Source organism: Notolabrus celidotus, chromosome 1, assembly GCF_009762535.1.
Source record: "Notolabrus celidotus isolate fNotCel1 chromosome 1, fNotCel1.pri, whole genome shotgun sequence".
In the NCBI taxonomy this organism is placed as follows: domain Eukaryota; kingdom Metazoa; phylum Chordata; class Actinopteri; order Labriformes; family Labridae; genus Notolabrus; species Notolabrus celidotus.
This window is the reverse complement of record NC_048272.1, coordinates 38,148,547-38,171,878: the sequence shown is the minus strand read 5'-3', so window position 1 is coordinate 38,171,878 and position 23,332 is coordinate 38,148,547. Positions and strand designations below refer to the sequence as shown.

General features: G+C 41.0%; 1 protein-coding gene and 1 long non-coding RNA gene across 2 annotated transcripts in view; one reads left to right on the top strand and one right to left on the bottom strand.

Annotated features, from left to right (window-relative positions):
• LOC117818473 (integrin alpha-5-like) overlaps positions 1–22,271 on the top strand; it is a 61,089-nt gene extending 38,818 nt beyond the window's left edge. The window contains exons 19-30 of the mRNA XM_034691373.1: positions 93–160; positions 8,657–8,807; positions 9,255–9,347; positions 11,870–11,949; positions 12,116–12,196; positions 12,303–12,408; positions 13,252–13,410; positions 13,539–13,646; positions 16,600–16,713; positions 18,311–18,412; positions 18,497–18,619; positions 20,616–22,271. Of these exons, the coding sequence (XP_034547264.1) occupies positions 93–160; positions 8,657–8,807; positions 9,255–9,347; positions 11,870–11,949; positions 12,116–12,196; positions 12,303–12,408; positions 13,252–13,410; positions 13,539–13,646; positions 16,600–16,713; positions 18,311–18,412; positions 18,497–18,619; positions 20,616–20,699 (1,269 nt within the window). The 3' untranslated portion in view covers positions 20,700–22,271. The remainder of the gene's footprint in view (positions 1–92; positions 161–8,656; positions 8,808–9,254; positions 9,348–11,869; positions 11,950–12,115; positions 12,197–12,302; positions 12,409–13,251; positions 13,411–13,538; positions 13,647–16,599; positions 16,714–18,310; positions 18,413–18,496; positions 18,620–20,615) is intronic.
• Positions 5,502–5,989, bottom strand: LOC117818478. The gene is made up of 2 exons (XR_004632367.1): positions 5,840–5,989; positions 5,502–5,695 (listed from the first exon to the last, which is right to left on the bottom strand). It is a non-coding gene; the product is annotated as an uncharacterized LOC117818478 (long non-coding RNA).
• Positions 22,272–23,332: the final 1,061 nt, after the last annotated feature.

The following is a 23,332-nucleotide window of genomic DNA, read 5'->3' as shown; positions in this document are numbered from 1 at the left end:
CCTTGATACCCCTCTGTCTTTCACCCATCCTAACCGTCCCTCGCTCCTCCTTCTTCCTCCTCCATTCATCTCTATCCTGCTTTCTTTCTCAGGCCCAGATTCAGCTCGATTGCGGAGAGGACAACATCTGCGTCCCTGACCTCAAGCTGGCTGTTTATGGGTGAGAGGAAGTCACCTTTCAATTACTTTACCTGATTCAACAAACACAACTTAAGCCCTGCAGTCATGCAATGCTAATGTGCCACAGCTTTTTCCTTCTGTGACTGATAAGACACAACAGAGATTCAACCTTTACAGAGGAAAGTTCTAACATTAACCATGTGCTGGAGGCTCTTTCATCTGCTGCGTGTGAAGTGATGCATTTTATGTTTCTGGTCAGTGCAGGATGAACTCAGGAACACACCGCACAGCTAGCATAGCACTCTTTGCAGTCTTTTGCTGGACTGACAAAATCAACACAATCACTGATGGGAAAATAAAAATTGCCTCAGCACCGGCTGGGTTTAGAGCACTATTCTTTGCCTCCTCATGAAAAGCCGGTCTAAAGAGGGATTTATACTTCTGTGTCTCCCCCTTAGCAGCAGGGGCTAGCGTGGACATGAGCACCACATATTTATGCATCGATGTGTCCGTGTCGCGCAGCAATTCTCCGCCAGAACGCTTAAGGGCAGTGTGGTCTCTCTGATAGATTGGTCACCTGCTTCCTGCCCCGCTACGATCTCTGTTTCCTTTTCCACAGAGATTCAGAGCGTGTTATGTTAATCTACAGCTGATACATGTTGCTGTTTATCATACAGACATGATTACATGAAGAACAGAGAGCAGGAGATGAAATACAGGGTCTATGTCCGGGATCCCGAAAGTGCTGTAAATGTGAAAAATACAATGCCGCTGAGCAGACCAATCACAGGGCTTGTGGTCCGTGTCCGTCCTACGGGCAGTTAGATTTTGGAGGAGGTGCACGTCAGCTAGGTGCGTAGGCCTCTGCGTAAGTACGGGAGCTACGCAGACCTCCGGCATAGGCTACACCGTCAATTCGGCGCACTTTGTTTATACTGTGTTTATACTTCTTACTCTTACAAAAATCAGCCTAACATGCTAGCTGACAGAAAATTCATCAAACATAGAGTTGCATCAACATCTATTTTTACGTCATGTCTGGTCATTCAATAAGTAAAGTTCAGTGCTAAAGCTGACCCCCCATCACAATGTCTGATATGATTATATTATAAACATATAAGATATGGAAATAGAAAAAAGTGTTGAATATAACCAGGATACTTATTATAGCAACATTTTTAGATGATTTTTTGATAGTTATATACAACAACACATGCCCCAGACCAGAATCAAACTGTGAATGTTGCACTTATTGTAATGTGCCTACCAGGTTAGTCCTCTTGTCTTTAATTTAAAAAATAATACAACATAATGAAGAAAACACAGTTATTCTCTCTCTCTCTCTCTCTCTCTCTCTCTCTCTCTCTCTCTCTCTCTCTCTCCAAATTTTCATGAGTCGATGTTTAGTTTAGTTTGTTCCTTGTGTTTCATGCCTTGGTTCCTCCCAGTGTTTATTCTGTATTAGTTATCCTTTGTCTCTCTTGAGTGTTTAGTGATCCATGTCTCTTGTTGTTTTTTTAGTCTAGTCTTGTGTTCTATGTTTTGTAGTTCTGAATCCTTGTCTCAAGTTTAGTTTTAAGTCATGTCCTTGTGTGTTTCCCTCCTCTTGTGATTCTCCTCATTAGTCTCACCTGTGTCCTGTGTTCACACCTGTGTTGATGATTCTGTGTATTTAGTTCCTCTGTTCCCCCTTTCCCTTGTTGGATCATTGTTTGTCTTACTTGTGTTTAGTGTCAATGGCTGTTTTCGAAACCGCCTACTATACTAACAATACATACTGATTTGGCCAAAATTCAGTATGTAGTATGTGAAAAAGAGCAAAATCTGCAGTATGCCAAAACTCCCCGGATGTCTACTGATTCAGGAAAATTTCACAGTATGCGTCGGACCAGTCTGCCTCGCGTACTGTTTCCCACAATGCACAGCGCTCGTTTCCGCTTTTTCATTCCTTTTTTTTTTGACGAGAGCACTCAGTTTTTAGGTGCTGTGAAATGATTGAATTCCATATAAACCACTTCTTAACTTTTTAAATCATAAGTGATGCTAAAGAAGCAGTTTATCTATCAGCTTGGACGTTGTTTACTTCCGCATTCTGAAACCGGAAATTCAGTGACGTCTGGCTCAGCGTACTGCAACACAGATCCAACAGAACAGTCAGACTACAGACTAAATTCAAATGCAGTATGTAGTAAGCAATACCTACTGCCTACTAAATTAGTAGATAGTATGTAGCAGGCCAATTTCGAAAACAGCCACAGTCTTCCTTGTGTTCCCTTATCTCTGTGTTTCTAGTGTTTTCTTTTGAATTCAGTTTTTTGGACATTTAGGTAAGTTTGTTCATACCTTTTGTTCTTTTATTATTAAATCCGTTTTTTTAAGACTGCATCTTGGGTCCTCCTTCTTTTCTCCATACCGTGAGAAGAAAAAAAAAAGTTGGATCATTCTGTCAAGGTGTGGAGAAACGAAAGAGGAGGACCCAAGATGCAGACTTAAAAATAAAACTGATTTAATAACAAAAACCCAGGATAGACAAACTAAAACTTACTATAAACAAATCCACAGAAAAACAAGAGCACTAGGAACGCAGGGAAGACAGAACACAGGAAAGACAAACACAGGGAAGAACAAAGGCTGTTTTCGAAACCGCCTACTATACACGAAGTACTTACAGATTTGACCTAAATTCAGTATGTAGTATGTGAACAGAAAAATCTGCAGTATGCCGAAACTACCCGATTCCCCAACTGATTCAGGAAAATTTCACAGTATGCATTGGACATCGTTTCCCATAATGCACAGCGCTGGTTCAGCTTTTTCTTTTCTCTTCTTTTTTGACAGGGGAACTCAATTTTTAGGTGCTGTGAAAATTATTAAATTACATATAAACCACTTCCTAGCATACTGCAACACAGATCGAACAGAACAGTCATACTACATACCAAATTCAAATTCAGTATGTAGCAGGCAGTACCTGCTGACTACTACATTCTTTGGTAGTATGTATCAGGCTGCTTTGTGAACAGCCAATGACCCAACAAGGGACAGGGAAACAGGTTAACTAAATACACAGAGTCAACACAGGTGTGAACACAGGACACTGGTGAGACTAATGAGGGGAATCACAAGAGGAGGGAAATGCACAAGGGCATGACATAAAACAACTAGAGACATAAGGATTCAGAACTACAAAACAGAGAACACAAGGCTAGACTAAGAAACACAAGAAAGTACAAAAAGAGACATGGATCACAAAACACACAAGGAACACAAAGAATAACTAGCACAGAATAAACATGGGGAGGAACCAAGGCATGAAACACAAGGAAAAAACTGAACTATACATCGACTCATGACACAAATGCTGTCAATGTATCGTCTCTTTAACATGTTTAATCATTAGTTTCTTCATAACTGGTCACAGATTTGTAATATTAAGTGCACACACTTTCTCATCATAACACTGATCATTATGGCAATAAAATACAGGCTTGAAAATATTAGAAATACGCTTTAATGTGAGAGGAAATTCATTCCCCAGTGTTCTTTAAATTCAAGACACTGAACACTTACAGTGATAGTGACAGGGAATAACATGTGTGGCTTATCTGCAGAGAGATAGATAGAGAGAGAGAGAGAGAGAGAGAGAGAGAGAGAGAGAGAGAGAGAGAGAGAGTTATGTGAGAAGAAATCAGAGAGAAGAAGTCGAAGAATGAAAAAAACCTGGAGCGTGAGGCCTTGTTTACGGCTCATAACACTCATACTGGAGCGCAGAATCAGAGGAGAGATTGACGACTCTTGGCACCCTCACATATATTACTAATTGATCATGTGTTCCTGTTTGTGAATGAGCCTCTGCCAGATACCGTCTCTGTCTCAGTCCATTCACAAAGGGAGCTATTTCTCAGACTCTTCAAGCCAGCTCTGTTTTCAGGACTGTTTTTCATTACATGGCCATGTGAATTCTCTTAGCTGCAGAATTACAATCAGTGCAAAAAGTCTCCCATGAAAACTGAAAGATCTGCATTTGCAGGTACTGAAGGACAGAACTCAACGGATTCAGCACTTTCACTGAACAGAGCGTCTGCTGCTAATAATGAGACGCAGCACTTTTCTCTTGCAAGCCAAGAATGTGCAAATACTGGGATGTTTAACAATCCGAACCCAGGGGACTGTCACTGCTTTGATTATTCTTTTATGAGCTTTATGATCCTCTCGCAAGTATAACAAACATGAAACACAGGGGAGTTAAGATCTCAGCTTTACATCGCAGACTTCTGTCCCTCCTCAGCATCTGCTCAGTGTTGCTTCCTCTGCATTCGCTAAACTTGTCCCGGCCTAATTAAATTCATCTGGTGGATGTCTTACCTTGCAGGGTCACTGCGTCCAGACCCTCAAAAGACGGGGGAGGGGAGGAAATGTGGAATGAAAGAAAAACCCTGATTGTGACCCTCAACCAGACTCCTTTCTCTGCTTTCTGCTCAATAGAAACATGAATTTACTACCTCAGGCCGAGCGGCTGGGGGAGGGCTGGAGTAGCAGGGTGTCGGAGTCTGAAGATTTATCAACACGCGGAAAGTGTTTGCTCACAGGGGCGTCACTGTGAGCATGCTGAACAAGGAGGGGGTCAGTTTCCTGAAACAAATCACAGTGATCAGATTTGGGTCATTTCCCACGTCAGTCATGGACAGATATGCAGAAGAAGAGGGCCTTTGGGAAATGTGTAAAACAGGAATGCATTGTCTGGAAAGACTCCATGTACCTGTTTTTCATTACTTCATTACTTTTTTACAGTCACTTTTCAGGCATGTTAGTCATGCCCTGCACAGAGTCACTTCATATGAACACTGCTGCAGAGGTAACACAAAGGGAACAGAGACTTCAAATGGAGACTGCTGTTTTCAGTCACGTTTTACAACAGGGAAAAATGTCTGTTTAAGAGAAGACTTAAGAGATATACCACATGAAGAAGCAAAAAGAAATGAGTGACTACACAGTGAACCAAACACTGTGTGCTACTTTATAGCCCTTTCTGAATACATAGAGGTAAAACAGTCCATGATGGTAACAAACAAGATGAGCTAAAGGATAAAAGACAGCAGTGACCTGATGAACAGCGCAGAGACAAAGATCAGGTCATGTCCAGACTTTGTACCGTCCCAACGAAGAACCCCCTGTATGTTTGGTAGTGAGTGGTATAAAGTTATTGATTTCACACACAGCCTGCTACAACACTGATTCCTAAATGAAAGTGAGCAGAGACTGCAGCAGAGGTATAAATGTACTATGAGCTCTACTGCAGTGCTTCAGAGGAGATGAGATTTTCAGGATTTGGACATCCTCATCATGCTCAAACTGAAACAGACTGGTGTCAGCTCCCTTGCTTGTTTGCATCAGCTTCAATCCGGCATGGGTGTCAGAGTCATAGATATGTGAGCAACTTTTCAAGGCAGTGACAGTGCTCACATATAAATGTTTAGCAGGTATAGTACCACATTCTCGCTGTTAACATTGCAAACTTTGCTAAAACAATGGAAATGAATCAGAAGTGAAGATGAGGGGCTGTCATTAGGTGTCACTGGAAGAAAAACAAAGTGTTATGGACTTCAATGAGTAGAGGTATAAGTAAAACTAACACAGCTCTAACATGAACAGTGATATTAAACAAGAGCAAATGAAAGGACTGGTTCTCAGTATTGGAAACTGAAATGGGTCAGCTCACCTGCGTGCCGGTCTGCCGTAGTATACTGGACGGCGTGGGTGGTGAGTGGCGAGCCCAAGCTTCTTCTATGAGTTCAATAGTTATTTTTGTTTGGTTGGGTTAAGCTTCAAAGCCTTCTTGGTTCTCCAAGGATTTGCGAACGTCTCTGTGGTTGAGTCTCGTAGGTATCTGCTGGCATCCCAGCTGCGGCTCATCACCTCAATCAGGTGACGTCATACAAACAGGCCCAAGCACCTTTCCTGGGTGGCACCTCCGGAACATGGTGCGTTTAACAGTGTCGGACAAACCAGTGACAACCGAACCCAATCCCAATTTCCCACATGAGAACCAGTCAAGCAAAAATAAAGAAAGGAAAAGAAGAGGAGGCTTAAGGTACCCCTTTGTCCTAACAAAAGGCATCACAATGTTTCAGAGTGAACCAGAGCAGTCGTAAAGGAAGTGCCACCAGGCTCGGGTTCAGTCTCAAGCTGTTCTGCTTATAGTTCTCAGGTGTCTTCATTAATTGGAAACTATTAACTCTTATATAAGTTGTCCTGTATATCAGAAGCATATAGTCGCAAAGCATCAGCATAAAGCAACACTTTATGTTTAATACCCCAACTTCTATTTCCTGGCCAGTGGTTGAAACTGTGGTAGGTGATTACTATTTTTCCAAATGCTCAGTCAATAACAGGGAGTATCATGGACATCACAATGTAATTCCCATTAGGTAGTGTAAAAGAGGTTGTGTTGGTTTTGTTGGAATGAAAGTAAGGGGGAAGAAGGGGAACTATTAAGAGTTGTCCACCTTTTTCAAAATCCAAATATAAGAAAGTCAATTCTACCCTCTCAAAAGCCTCTTTCACAATCAAAATTGCAACATACAGTCAAGATTGAATAAAACATGTTTCTGGTGATGCACCTTTAAAAATAATCAGTGTATCTGAAGCCTGTTTGATTTTGGTGGTACGATTGTTTTCTTCAACAATGAAATGGTCCAACAGGAGAAACTGTCAGATAGGTCCTTCTGCTTTTTAGGAATGAAGGCCATGATGGCCTAGTTTATAAGCAGGCAGGAGGCCATAATAAGCCTTCTCTAAGTGCAAACTCAGACAGAACTGAAGGCCGGTGCATGGTGTGAGAATCAGACAGGAGCCGTCTGGCCTCAGGGACTTTCCAGACTACGAAGCAGAAATGGGTTCAGTTACTTCTTCTGTTGTTGTGGGTTCTTCTGATGAATGCTGCAGATTTTTTTAAGCTATAAGAAATAATGGAACATTTGCTTGACTGATAAATTCCTCTGTGGCCCTGTTGTTACTGGAGGATTTGGGGTGTATAGACTACAGTCCCTTTGCCTCAGTAATTCCAAAGAATAATTATGCACAAGTGTTCTCCTCATCTGCATCCCGAGGTGTCTCCACACAGACTGGGGTACAGAGACCGTTGATCTTACAAGCATTGATGGAAGCAGTCTTGCCAGTGTCCTCCACATATACTGTATAAATAATGGACGTAGTATCCGGGACGTCACCCGTCTGTTCTGTTTTTTGTACCAGGCTGTAAACATGTTTATTTCTGCTGTAAAGATATTCTCTTTGAATTGGTGTGTATGTGGTTTCTGGTGTTTCTGCAGCCAGCCTCAAGTGGACGCTCTATGAACTGCAGTTTTAGCACTTCTGCACGGGCGTATTTATATTTTAAGACTGAGGTTGCCGAGAAGATTTCAACCTGGCAGAGTGATTTTGGTTTAGCTGCTGGCTCCATTGTTCGGTCAACAACTGGCAGGTCTTCTTCTTTACTCGACTGACCCAACTTGCAGACCTTGTTGTTGTATTCAGCTAGATTCAGCTTGATGTCTTCAACATCTGAGGACTTTCTAATGTATACTAATGGAGTTTCTTCATTTGTTAGGTAAACTTACAATGCTATTTCTTCTGTGTCTAAATACAAGTTTATAAAGTAAACACACATATAAAACTCAGTTTAGAGCTCATTGCATTGTCGACTTGAGCCAGACTTCACTGAGTGTTGGTTTAACAGTGTAGATAAAAAAATGAATCCCTACATGTAGAGTGACTCATAGAGCAGGCAGGTCTATCACTAATCTGAAGGACAGGGAGGTCTGCTCTCCAGATCCATCATGTCAACATGTCAAGGTGTCCTCAGACAACCTCAGTTAGCTGTTCAAGGCTGGGCTTTGGCAGGAATGTTCTGCAGCGCGAGGCACTTTGAGTTATATGGGTACAGTTGACCTGCAATTTCATGAGGCGTTTTTCGACTGCAGGAACTTTACCCAGAACTATGTAAGTTTCGACTGGAGTGACAGCTTGTAACAGTAGTCTTGTCTCAGTACACCGCGAATGCGTCTCTACCGGTGTTACAGTTTCAAAGTGACCCTGTAAACTGGAGAACTTCAGCTGAACGTGTCAGTGTTTGTGGAGTTTACACAGCTGTTGAAACACAGGGAGCTCCTGTGCAAACTAGTTTAGTTTTTATTAAGATTTCAAAATATCCTTATCAGATATTTAATGATCGTCTAAAAACATTTATAAGGGATGCATCCGGCTGAAAGTCTCCAGTTAACAGGGTCGCTGTTTAGACCACAATCTACCAGGGACTTCTGCCCGCAGTCGAAACGCAGACAACAATGGGGGCACAGGAAAGTAGTTCTGGGGGCTAAAAGACATGTAATATTTTCTGTTTCTTTTGATAAAACAAGCTTAATAAACTTTCTGTCGTTATCTGCTAGCTACACTTTTTGTTTTAGAAAACAGGAATGCCTTCTTTCTTCTAAGAAGCTGTACAAACCTCAGTATTGATATAGTTTCCCTCTCACAGTGACAGACATGAGGTCTACCTGGAAGATGAGAACTCCTTGAGTCTGACCTTCAGTGCCAGAAACGAGGGAGAGGGAGGGGCGTACGAGGCAGAGCTCTATGTGGTGCTCCCCCCACAGGCTGACTACAGCGGGATCGCACGCAACAATGTGGTGAGACAAACTGTCCCGGAAACCAGCTCTTAGTATGTTTTTGTGTTTGTATAAATGCTGGTATTCAGAACAATACTTCTAAACTGAATTAAGTTGTCATTATTCTTCAATTTAAGCAGTAATAATAAATCACAGGGTGTCACTATACAGCATGTTGTCTTATCATTTGAGATTTGTTTCATCTTCAAACAAAGTACTTAAATTCAGCGCTTTACGGTAACTTCTATGAAGAAGAAAAACTTTACAGAGATTTTATCAGAGTCGAAGAAAAATAGAAACACGGCGTTAAAAACAGGAGTAAACTTATGCAAGGAATTATATCATAAACCTTGTCTTCATATTATAACGTTAGAGTGATGCCTTATGTAAAACGATGCAAAGTGATTTAGTTTATGTTTGTTTTTTCTAAAATAAGTTTTTAATTTGTGTTTTTTGTGTCCTCACCAGAGCTTGACTGAGCTGACGTGCAGCTATGAAGCAGAAAACCAGACCCGCTATCTTGTGTGTGATCTGGGAAACCCCATGAAGTCTGGGACCAGTGTAAGAACCAACAAAGCCCACATGTTGTCTTTGGCCTTTTTCATTGTCGTGTCTCAGAACTGTTTATTCATGTTGTTCTGAAATAGAGTTCTTCACACACTAACTTTAAACATCTTTTCTTTTAGCCCATTCAGCATTAAAAACACACTCTCATCTAAAAATCTGCTTTTTCTAAGCAGAGACATTGGTGTCCAGGCTCTGCAATATATATTCATATATATACTGTATATATACATATAGTGTAAGTCATTTTTAACTAGGGATGCATGGTCTTAGATTTTTTGCAAGTATCTGATTTGCTGATATTTTCAGACTCATATTGGCCAGTACCGATCCTTCAATCAATCTTTATTTCTGTAGCAACAAAAACCCAACAAACGTCATCCTCATATTCTTTCCAAACAGAGCAGGTCTAGACCGTACTCTATTCTATTATTAACAAAGACCCAACATCAAGATCAAGGTTCAAGGTTCAAGGTTTCTTTATTATAGCAATTTGTCTTTCAGTCAGCGGTGACACAAACAAAACCGTACAACACCAACATCAAAACATTCAAACGGTAACAACAACAACAGTAACAACTGGAAACAACAGTTATGCGGCATTGTTAAGCAGACTAGCTGCTGTCGGTACAAAAGAGTTCCTCTTCCTATTCGTCCTGCTATTCGGCATCGCGAATCTTCGGCCTGAGGGAAGCCGGCGAAATTCAAGAAAAAGGGGATGGTATGGGTCAGCCACGATGGACCAGGCCTTGCTGAGGGTCCTGGCTCGGTGGAGGCTTGACATGTCAGGCAGGGGTGTGCCCGCAACCCTGCTGCATATCTTGACTATGGCCTGCAGTCTGTTTTTGTTTTTTAGACTCGTTGACCCATACCAAGACACCATTGAAAAGGTTAAAAGCGATTCAATAAAACAGGAATAAAGATAGGATAAGATCCAGTCCCATCTTACAGACAGGACTCAGTCTGATCTCATCTTAATCCACCATGAGCAGAGCACTTTGCAGCATTTAGCAAGTTACAGTGGCAAGGACAAACTTCCTTTAACAGGCAGAAACCTCCAGCAGGACCAGACTCATGTTAGACACACATCTGCTGAGACCGTGTTGGAGAGAGGAAGAGGGAGATGAAGAGAGAGAGAGAGAGAGAGAGAGAGAGAGAGAGAGAGAGAGAGAGAGAGAGAGAGAGAGAGAGAGAGAGAGAGAGAGAGAGAGTAGTTGCAGCAGCTGGAGTCTGGCACGGCCACAGTAGCAGAGATCCAGAGGAACCTACGAGACAAGGGAGCTCAGGGACTCCAGAAAGGTCTATGGTTAGTAACTTTAATGGGACAGGAAGAGTTAAAGTAAGTGATGGGGGGGGGGGGGGGCTTTTCATTGTCGATACTGATAAATAAACACAGCATATTTGTTTAAGGAATAGACATAAACAAGACAAACAGAGTTTGATTCGACCTGATCATTATTTTTCAGATATAGTCATTCAGTAATGAAAAAGAAGGTTCCTGTAGACTACATGTCATCAATCCACTGGACAGTGAGGCTCAACATGCCGACAGGACTTACACCCAATCTCCAGGAGTCTGTGGGGAAGCTAATAATAGCGTTAGCTCATAAGTAAGGGATAATGTATGTATCATCACCACTGCTCATGGTTTATTGCTCCTCTCCTTGATCATATTGATGGACAGGATCCTATAGGAAAATGTCCGTAACCTGCCGATTTAGCATGCTAATCAAAACTAGCTTTTTAGCCACATTGTTTTGATGCTAATGGAAGCTAACGGTTTTACCTTACGGTCTATGGTGTCAACAAGCAGAAGCTAAATGTGTCTGAACTCTTTTCCGTGGATTGATTTGACATGACGTGTGATCAGTTTGTCTCTGGTGTTGCTCGTGTTAGTGAAAGTTAAGCCAGGTAATAAGTTGCATTAGAGAGGAGCCCTCTATAAGAAAGAAGACAACGCTCTGAAGTTCAGGACAGGCTCGTCATCAGCCTGCAAAGGCCCACCTCTTCCTCCCTTAAAGGCTGGTTATTGAGAGCAATAAGTTCAATGCCTTTTTTTGCTCCTTTATGTTGAATGACTGAAGTAGAGGCAAAGCTTTATGGCTCTTACTGTTCAGAAACTCTTGGTGCTGTTTGGGGTGACAGCTCTTGAGATGCACAGTTAAATTGGTGGAGTCAAAGGAGTGTTGTTTTGCTCCTCAGTTGTGCTTCACAAGCAAACAGCTGTTTCTCTGTTTCAGACACTTCAAAATACTTTCATACAGCCAACATGCTGAGGCTTGTTATTGGCCATCTTAAGTTGTCATTGCGAGCATATAACTGATGAGCCAACTTGTGGCCTCACTCAATGGCAGATATTTTCAGACCTGCTAATATTGAAAATTCAAGCTTTTATCTGCGGATTACGATATTAGGCGGATAATATTTTCTTAACCAAAGACATCTTCTATCATATTATACATTTTTTATGTTCCTTGGATTCTTTGTAATCATCATTTTCTTTTGTTATTATTTTCTAGTTGTTGGCAGGCCTTCGATTCACCGTCCCCAGACTCAAGGACACTGAGAGCACCGTACAGTTCGAGCTCCAGATACGGAGGTAAGCAGCTTTTGAACTTTTGTTCTGTTTATCTCTTAAAATCAGTTTGTTTCATGTTTTTTTTAATTAGATATTGGTAAGTATCAAGAAGAGTAATTTCTACCCCTCCTAAAAGAAATGAGTTTTTCTTAAGCTGAGCTTTTTTAATCTGCTTTGTCTCTTGTAGTAAAAATGCGAATAACTCAGAGAGTGAAGTTGTGCTGTTGGAGCTGGAGGTGGCTCCGATGGCTGATGTCATTCTGCAGGGGTGAGGGTTCATTGCCAACTCTTCCACTACGTCATTACTATATCATTATATAATCCTTCTTATCATCGCCAAGGTGAATGCCAACCTCTGTGTTTTTCCTCTGCAGTGTTTCTCGTCCAGACAAAGTGTTTTTTCCTCCTCCAAACTGGGCTGTCAGTCAGAGTCTGAGGGAGGAGCAGGACGTCGGCCCTGAGATCCTGCAGGTCTATGAGGTGTGAGGAGATTTCTTACAGACCCTGTCCTACATAATGAAGTATTTTTACAGCTCTTTCTGCTCCTCTGGTTTTGTCAGTGTGGTTTAAAATTAAAAGAGGAGGGATGGGAGTAAGATTAGTCTTAGATCAGTCCAAAATATAAGGGGGAGAAGTCATTCATGGACTTTATCTCTTAGATTAACCAAAGAGCCAGAATGAAACTGAGAGGTCATGGAGCAATGATAAAAAAAAAAACTGCCTTAAAAAATGTGACATTTCTGTTAATGAATATAAATAAACATCCACAATGCTCAATGCAAAATGATAGTGAACCAACATGATAAGAGTTTTAATCGTTTAATCATGTCTTAATTCTTAATGCCTGCGAGGAGTTTTCATGCCATGTTGATCCTGGTGACCCCCTTAGATGAAATCTGTAGTGGTTTTCCGGGATAAAGACTGCATTTCCCATGAGCACCATCACCCACTGTCTTAAAAATGTGGCTCTTGCAAAATTGTGCATTTGTTGTGGAAGCTCTTTTCTTTGTTCAACTCAACTTTTGTAAGATGCAGAGATGAGACCATGTGTTGATTTGAAGTTATTTGGTTATTTGTTTTTATGTTTGCATGATGTAGAATGTGACCTGAAGTACAACACCCTGAAGTTACACACTCTGGTGCAGTAGGTGGCGGTATGCACCTTTTTTAATTTGGTTGCAATCCGCCTGTAAATCAAGAGAAGAAGAAGAAGAAGGGCATGACGTAAAACTAAACTGGAGACACAAGGCTAGACTAAAACAAAACAAAAGCAACTCATGACACAAAGGTCTTTAATATACTTTCAAACTAACTCTGTTTCAGTTGTTGAATAACGGTCCCAGTGCGGTCAGCCAGTCCACCTTAAAGGTGAGCTGTCCTCTGAGGGCTCAAGGCCAGGAGCTGCTCTACCCTGTGCAAGTGATCACTGAGGGGCCGCTGAGCTGCTCCTCCAAGCTTACGTTAAACGCACTGCAACTCAAGGTGAGGACACACGCTCAAACACACACACAGCTTTGTTGGCATGGTGAGACCATTATCTTGGTCTGTTTGTGGTCTGGAAGATTTGATTGTGTCCCTTAATGACCCTGTTAATGTCATTATGTTTGCAGCTCCAGCCTCCAGTAGAAGACGGTCCCAGTTTACTGAAATCCAACACTGAGCACCAAATCCACAGGAGGGAGGTGAACAGAGACGCTCTGTCTGAACAAGGAAACCTGGTGAGAAACATGGAAATGAGACAATCTGTTTCTCAAAAGTTGTATATACATAAAATAATGATCTACTGCCTATATAAACCCCCTTATTTAGAAATAAACTGCAGGACATAAAATAATACATTAAGGTAGCCAGACTAACTTATATTCTTGAAGCTGTTAAAACAACTTTGATTCAATTGATGAATTATTAAATTTGAGTCCTAGTCCATCTCCCTCTTCTAATCAGAATAGAACAGTTCCCTCCGTGTGTCCCAGAGGAACCCAGGAGGTGTTTGTTTTTCTCCTTCTCTGAGCTGCTTGACTCAGCATGTGGAGGGAATCATGGTGACGCAAGTCTGTGGATCTGTTCACTCCACACACACCACAACAGACGCTCTTAAATTAAGTCAGTGGCTCTCATGTTGAGTGTTCAGTCTCTCTGGGTTTCTTATGGGAGTGCTCTTTCATTTATGCTCTTTACTGAAGTTACACACGAGAGGGATTCCACACTCATGTTAGTACACTCATGCCAAAAATAAAGCAGTAGGATTTCAGGTTAGCTCTGTCCTCCGGGCTCCAAAAGGTTAAGATTTAAATTAGATTATTTCATTCAAAAGAGGAAATGGAAATTATATAATGAGAGCTGTGCAGCCTCTCCCACTGCTCGCTGTAATTGTTTGTGAAATTAAGTTAATTATCTCTCTGGTTTGCTGTTTTGCTTTGTGTCACTCAGATGTTTCTATAAATCGGAGTATCAGCCACATGTTGAAGATGTTGCCTAAGTGTTATTAATGTTCAAAGTTTAATGCCATTCTCAGTAGTTTAAATTGCTTCTTAAATTGTTATTGATCACTTTTAATTGCTATCTCCATCTTCATATAAGAGACAAACATCCAAATGGTTGCAGTCTGCTTGGGCCAACATCCCTGACATACTTTGAGCCAAGCCTTATATGAAAACCTGTTGGGTTTATTTATGAAATGCTTCATGTGTGAACAGAGAAACAGCATAGTCTGGTTTCAGATATTTAGATAGATTTTTTCAACAACTTTTCATTGACCCTCTGATAGCTTTGAAGTTACATGATCTCAGGCTGGTGTCTTTCAAACCCCTCATTTCAGCCTCTATCTGAAACACATAATTTCAGCATCTGTCTCACACACCTTTAAAAAGAAACTAATGTCACAACTTTGAACCCTGCTGCTATCATCACCACCGCTCATGGTTTAAGTTTCTTTGTAGAGATCGCTAACCTAAAGTTTCTCTCACCTTCTCCACTCCTTGATCATATTGATGGACAGGATCCAATATGAAAACATCTGTAGCCTGCTGATTTAGCATGCTAACTGAAGCTAACTTTTAAGCCACTTTTTTACCAACATGACATTAACAGAAGCTAATGGTTTTACCTCACCTTACGGTCTATGGTGTCAACAAAGCAGAAGCTAAATGTGTCTGAACTCTTTTCTGCTGATTGATTTGACATGACGTGTGATCAGTTTGTCTCTGGTGTTGCTCATGTTAGTGAAAGTTAATAACCGTTGTTAAGGGGTTTTGACCAATCAGAATCAAGCTTCTTACACAACCGGAAGATCAGTAAGAGAGCCGGGTAATAACTAGTGATATCCCAATTTGAGCAAATCTTGCATTGATCTTGTTGAAGTCTCATGACTTTTTGAAAAAGCTGTTCAGAGCAGCCTGCAGTCTCATCTGGTGATTCCTCCAAGACTCGATCACTTTGAAGCAATTTGTAACATTGCCCATGTTTAGAAAGAAAACCAACATTTTATATATATATATATATATATATTTTTTTTTTAAGTATGAAAATAAGCACGATACCACCTCTTTGAGTAAAATTAAATATATATAAGGAACGGTGACATGAAACAAATGGATCTGCCCACAGACACTAAAAGCTGAGCAGCTCTTGTCTAGAAGGAACCAGAAGGATGTTGTCTGTCAGCTTAGGAAACACTGTGATGGATATAAGAATGGATGTAACACAACTATTAGCAACTTTATTTTAGCAACACTCTTTAGGGCAACGAGTTGAAAAATAGCAGTAAAATGCATTACAAAAGTAAAAAAGAAAAACAACATTGTTAAATATCAATCGTTCTAATCTCTAACAATGTACTGTCACATTTTATTCCACTGAACTCCACACTGGCTTTATGTAGATATGTACACTACCAGTCAAAAGTTTGGAAACACCTTCTCATTCAAGGGTTTGTGTTTATTGTAATTATTGTAAACACTGTAGATCAATACCAAATACATCAAAACTATGAAAGAAGATGTATGGAATTATTGAATGAACAAAAAGTGTTAAACAAAGCAGAATATGTTTTATATTTTAGATTCTGTAAAGTAGCCCCCTTTTTCCTTCATGACAGCTTTGCACACTCTTGGTATTCTCTCAGTCTGCTTCATGAAGTGGTCTCCTGGAATGGTTTCTAATTAACATGAGCCTTGTCAAGAGTTCATTTGTAGAATGACTTGCCTTCTTAATGTGTTTGAGACCATCAGTTGTGTTGTTCAGAGGTAGGGTTAGTACACAATGGATATTCCTATTTGACCACTGTTGTAATCCATATTATGGCCAAACCAGATTATTTCATAGTTTTGATGTCTTCAGTATTAATCTACAATGTTAAAAATAATTAAAATAAATAAAAACCATTGAATGAGAAGGTGTGTCCAAACTTTTGACTGGTATGTATAAATTATGTTACATTATACAGATGCGGGATTCTCTTTTAAAAATGAGTCTTATAATGTCTGTCAGTAGATCTCTTATGATAAATGTTTGTTTGTTTAAGATATAAAAGACTAATTCTTCAATGCGCCACAGCAAATCTTCGTTTGTGATAATTAAAGTCCAATATCAGTCATCACAACGTGATGTTGTTGAATGCAACATGACCTATGTTTAGTGGTTGTGTGTGACCCTGTTCCTGTCCCTCCGTAGACCTGCTCCACAGTGGAGTGCTGGCAGCTGCAGTGTGACGTGGGGCTGCTGGGGAGAGGATCCAGTGTCATCCTGACTGTGCGCTCCAGACTGTGGGCTGAGACCTTCATCGAGGTAAGAGTGCAAGAAAAACTGCTCCTCATTGTTGACTTATCATATCAGAGCAGGAAACTTAAAGAGGAAAACATATCAGAAAAGAAACAAGTCAAACAATCTGTGTTCTTATACTGCCCTCTGGTGGCAGCTCACTGAACAACTTAACACGCAGAACACTTTCAAATATATCTTACCTGTTAGAATAAAAATAAATAAAAGTGCATGATGCATTTATTACGAGAAAAAACAAACTCTGATAGGTTCTGTCTTTTTACAACAACAACAACAACAACAACAACAACAACAACAAGGCAAACAGCAGATTTCTTTTTATAGTCATCATAACATATTTATTTCCAGCTGTGTGAAGCTCCTCAATTTCATTAGAAATCGCTTCGTAACAAGAAACTGGCTGTTTTTGAAACCGCCTGCTACACACTACCTACAAATGCAGTGTGCATTACATCCTGCATGCTGCGTTTGAAGGTATTCTGTAGTCTGACTGTTCTGTTGGATCTGGTCTGCAGGATACTGGGTCAGGCGTTGCTGGATTTCTGGTTTCAGAAAGTGGAAGTAAACAACGACCAAGCTGATAGATAAACTGCTTCTTAATTATCACTTATGCTTTTACCCTCCTATTATGTTTGTTTCTTAGGGACAGCAATAATGTTCCTCGGTCAACTTGATCTGGGGCATATTTAATTATCCAAAAGTGTAAGAGCCTCCAAAAATCCCAATGTGTGTGTACGTGTGTGATTGGGGTGAAACATGTCACACAGTTGCAAAGAAACATTTAGTATTTGACACTTCTGACCCCTGTACTGCCGGGTCAAATTGACCCACGAACAGTATCTATGTAATATAAACATGCAGGGGGGTTGCAAATATGTGAAATTAACCATTTACATTTTATATGTTGATTACTCTAATTAAGCCAGGCAGAAGAGGTTTCATACTGAAAAAATACTTTAAACATTTTTTTTCCCAATCTTTGAACTTTAAAATGTAACATAACAGGAGGGTTAAAAAGTTAAGAAGTGGTTTATATGGAATTTAATAATTTTCACAGCACCTAAAAACTAAGTGCCCCCGCCATATACAGAAGAAGGAAAAATTTGCGCTGTGCATTGTGGGAAACAGTACGCGAGGGAGACTGGTCCGATGCAGACTGAGACATGTTCCTGAATCAGGACAACATCCGGGTAGTTTTGTCATACTGCAGATTTTGCTCTTGTTCACATACTACATACTGAATTTAGGTCGAATCATTACGTACTGCTAGTATAGTAGGCGGTTTGAAAACAGCCACTACAGTGTCCATCCAGGTATCACAAATAAGTCACGTGCACATTTTCATGACCTTTTCGAACTGACCCGAGAGCACGAACACACCACAGACTCAAAACTTGGGCAGAATTAAATTTAGAATTAGATCCAAGGTTTTAGTTTTAACTGGCATGAATGAAATTTGAGTGAAGACATCTGGATCCCCTGTGTTTCAGTCCGGTGTGTTAATGTTGCAGAGTGTGCTGTGTCAGATCATCAGGTATGTTTATAGCATATCTTCGCCTTTTTCTAAATATTTGCTATTCTTCTTGTCTTTGTTCGTCCTCAGAGGGTTTACAAGCAGTATGTTCTGGAGTGCTCCGTTCAGTACAACGTCAACAAGATGCCTTATTCTATTCCTCCCAAGGTCAAGCCGTCCGGGTCCCAGATGGTAATTATCTGATATGTATTGGATTGATTCAGGTGGGTGTTATTGAGTGGTCTGATCTGAACTCTGTGTGTTCCTGTGATTCAGGTGGTGACGGCCGTGATGTGGAACAAGCCGGACAGTTTGTTTTATGTTCCAGTGTGGATCATCATCCTGGCCATTCTAGCTGGGCTGCTGTTACTCTCCTTGCTCATATATCTACTATACAAGGTAACGTTTATTTCACCATCACATTATAAATAATACTGTTTATAAATGAATTAATATCAGGACATCTTAGGAGAAGTTGAAGTCGTGTTTGGTTAGTGTGACTACAGCTACCAGGCTGCTATATGAACACCACTTCCCATGCACATGTTCAGTAGAATAACAAGGCTTAGAGGGTTTCCTGAAATGACCTACCTTGCTCAAACACTCCTGATTAAATGTTTTTGTTGTTACCTCAAACAGCCACAAAACACCGTCAGACAAAATTCACCACGTAACGTTTCTAACTGTTACAAACACACCAGAAACAACGCAAGAGACACAAACCAACAGAAGATAAATCAATCAATCAATCTTTATTTGTATAGCGCCAACAACGTTATCTCAAGACCCTTTTACAAACAGAGCAGGTCCAGACCACTCTATGTCAAATTATGAACAGAGACCCAACACCTACACCTTAATCCACCATGAGCAGAGCACCTCACAGTATTTAGCTAGTTAAAGCGGCGAGGACAAACTTCCTTTAGAAGGCAGAAACCTCAAGCAGAACTAGACTCATGTTAGACACACATCTGCTGAAACCATGTTGGGTCTGGAAAGAGGGATAGAGGAGAATAAGAGACAGAGGGAGCTGTGACAGTGATGAGACGAGTGGTAGAAGCTGTTGTCGCTTGGAGTCCAGCATGTCCGTATCAGCTGGAGTCTGGAACGTCCACAGCAGGAGGACGTCTACTGCAGCTCATAGGAACCTACGAGACAAAGGAGCTCAGGCACTCTAGAAAGGTCTAAATGAAGTGTGCACAGTGAAAAATACACCAACAACTGCAATAGAAACAATCTGTGTCTCTTTTTAATCTGCATGTTTGGCTCTATGTGGGAGGGGGAGGTTTCTGTACGCAAGAAACCTCTTAGTGCAAAAACCAATAAAAGATAGGCTTTGATTAAATATCTCACTCTTACATCCTTGATATTATTATGTTTTAACTCATGTACAAAACTCCTGAAAACTTCCTGAGATTCTTTGGGTGGTTCTCATCTGTGATTTCACCCTGACTATCAATCAATCAATCTTTATTTATATAGCACCAAATCCCAACAAACATTACAAACAGAGCAGGTCTAGACCATACTCTATGTTCTATTATTAACAAAGACCCAACATCAAGACAGGATAAGATCCAGTCCCATCTTACAGACAGGACTCAGTCTGATCTCATCTTAATCCACCATGAGCAGAGCACTTTGCAGCATTTAGCAAGTTACAGTGACAAGGACAAACTTCCTTTAACAGGCAGAAACCTCCAGCAGGACCAGACTCATGTTAGACACACATCTGCTGAGACCGTGTTGGAGAGAGGGATAGAGGGAGCTGAAGAGAGAGAGAGAGAGATGATAGTGGTGAGACGGATAGTAGTAGTTGTAGCAGCTGGAGTCTGGCACGTCCACAGCAGCAGAGATCCAGAGGAACCTACGAGACAAGGGGGCTCAGGGTCTCCGGAAAGATCTATGGTTAGTAACTTTATCCATGATTCTTCCTGCCAGCCCCCCGGTTAGATATCAGCAAATAGTTGTGATGAGCTGATGTGAGATTGCAGAAGTAAGTATCATTAAAATGAATTTTGCCTAAGTAGGCAGAGGTTTTAAAATTGGTTGACTGCAAAACCAGAAGAACAACATGTAACAGTTTGTACCATACATCTGAGATTGAAGAGGAAGATCTGTTTTCAAGAAGAGAACGATGAAGATGTCTGCACATCTGTTCGTTTACATGTAGCATTGATAGTAATGCAAAAACTGTCATCATAGTTAATTCTACCGCCATGTGGCCTTTGCTTTTGCAGAAGGCACTCATCACCTGCCTCCTGCTCACATGTGGAGACACAACAAACCTCAACATTTGGAGGGACAGCTCTCCTGACAATGACTTACAAATGTCAGATGTGCTTGTGTGAAAGAGACTAATTGCTTTGGTATTCCTCTGCTTGTTTCTCTCCAGATGGGCTTTTTTAAACGGTCAGATCCATACGGTACGACCATGGAGAAGGCCCAGCTCAAACCCCAGGCGTCCTCCGAGGCGTAGACCCAAGCCTCCTCCCTGCAGCTGTCCTACAAAACTGGAATTATCCCAAACAAACAAGGAAACTTGCAAATGATCAACAGGCAACCCATTTATGAAGGGACAGATATGGGATGCTGTATCACTGGAATACACAAAATCTGGTGCTGCACTAAAACGCCAAAGCAGAAAGGACTGCAAGGATCATGCAGTTGAATATGCACTGCTGTTAGAGACATGCATTTGTACAATCAGAGCGACAAACATGAGGCAGAAGCTCTCCTCTGAAGCCCATCTATGTTGAGAACTGCTTCAACTTGAATATCAGTTTCTGTTAATCTGGGAAAAATGGACGTCACAGCTGATACAGGATCAAAACTGAACCTCAAACAAAAGGCACTCAAGCTTCAAAATGTTGTCTCTCTCAAACGTTTGTTCAAAACTGTGGCATTTCATATTTCCAAAACTCCTGCTTCTGTATGATTTATACACCACTGTTGAATACATCTTTGATGATGCTACATACTTCAGTCATGACTGCATGGCTGTGGCTTTCAGCCTGGAGAAGATATCTTCAGGTGGTGTCCAACCTTCACTGGGCGTTTCGACCCTAAACCACAACGCCATCCAGTTGGCGGGTCCAGCAGTGATGGACAGTCACTGCCCATCTTCTCCTGGCCCCCAGCTCAACTCCTTCCTCCTATTCCAGAGCCAACAAGATGCTCTTTCCCAACCTGCGGACAGCTGTCTTCCTCTCCCCTCCTGCTACTCCCAGCGCTGAGTGTCTTCCACACAGACTGTGCCGGGAAACCCCTGCACCTGACCTCAACTGGGAATAGCCAGGCCTGCCATCCCTTGTCCCTGCAATGCTGGACAAGGTCCTGGTACTTGGAGGCCTCCCATACGCCTCCTCACAACCATCTTCCCACGGGACCGTCAGTTCGATAAGGATGATCTTTTTTGACTCCTCTGACCATAAGACCAAGTCGGGCCACAATGATGTTTGCACAAACCGGGGGAAGACTAGTCTCCTTCCCAGGTCCACTCTCATCTTCCACGATTGTGCTGCTTGGAGAAGGCCCTTCTTGATCTTCTTGGGGGCTGGGGGTTTCTGCCCTTCCCTACTTTCCTGATGAACTGTATGGATGGTGTAGGTCTCTCATTGGTCTGCCGCTTTTTCAGTCCCTCTCGCTCCAAGGTGTCGGCCAGTGCACAGAGGACCTTGTCGTGACATCTGTATTTTCCCTGGTTAAGAGCAGTCTTGCATCCCGCCAGTATGTGACCACAAACAAAAGGCACTCAAGCTTCCAAATGTCTTCTCTCTCAAACGTTGTTCAAAACTGTGTTTGCAATGTGGACATTTCATATTTCCAAAACTCCTGCTTTTGTATGATTTATACACCACTTGTTATTTATGGCACAGTGTTATTGCTCTTAGTTGTTGAATTTTGTGTTGTCTGCAGGACAATGATGAAACTGCAATGTTTAACTTGAATTCTTCCTCTCCCATATTGGGAGGTATTTGTGTCTGTTATGTAATGTTTATTGTGCTTTGACCCACTGGTGTCCAGAATAAAGCCTTATTTTGTATATCCATCCGACAGGTTCTTTTATGAGAAAGTTGCAAGTCAACAAAATTAAATTATTTTATTTGCAGTTTTACATTATTGACAAAAAGAGACAGATCATACGTCCCGGTCAATAACAGACTGCTTTACACACCTCAGCCAAATGTGTCAGAGGACGTTACTTCCCTCTGCTGGTGAGATGTAGTATTACAACTGTTAAGAGCCTGTCTGAGAGGCCTTCAAAATGTCATCCCACATATTAGTGAATATTGACAAAAGGTCCTCAAAGTAGTGATAATATTTTGTACCTGATGCATTAACAACATGTTTGCGATGTTAGGGACACATGGGCTCATGTCAAAATGTATTGATCTGTTAGGCTGAAGGTAATAACATGTACACTACCAATCCAAAGTTTTGACACACCTCATTCCATGGTTTTTATTTATTTTGATTATTTTCAACTGTGTAGATCAATACTGAAGACATTAAAACTATGAAATAATCTGGTTTTGCCATAATCTGGATTACAACAGTAGTCAAATAGAGCTATCCATTGTGTACTAACCCTACCTCTGAACAACACAACTGATGGTCTCAAACACATTAAGAAGGCAAGTCATTTTACAAATGAACTCTTGACAAGGCTCATGTTAATTAGAAACCATTCCAGGAGACCACTTCATGAAGCAGACTGAGAGAATACCAAGAGTGTGCAAAGCTGTCATGAAGGAAAAAGGGGGCTACTTTACAGAATCTAAAATATAAGCATATTCTGCTTTGTTTAACACTTTTTGTTCATTAAAAAACTCCATATATGTTTTTTCATAGTTTTGATGTCTTTGTTATTAATATATACAGTGTTTACAATAATTAAAATATAAACACACCTTTGAATGAGAAGGTGTTTTCAAACTATTGACTGGTAATGTATCTCATCCTGAAACAAATGAGTTTTAAATGTCAATAAAATGTAAAGGAAGACAATGGGACAGGAATTTCAGCAGGAGTAAGTGGGGCATGTTGGAGGTGCAAAGAGAGAGCAGCAAATGACCAAGTGATGGTTCAATGTGCACCAAGTCAAGATGT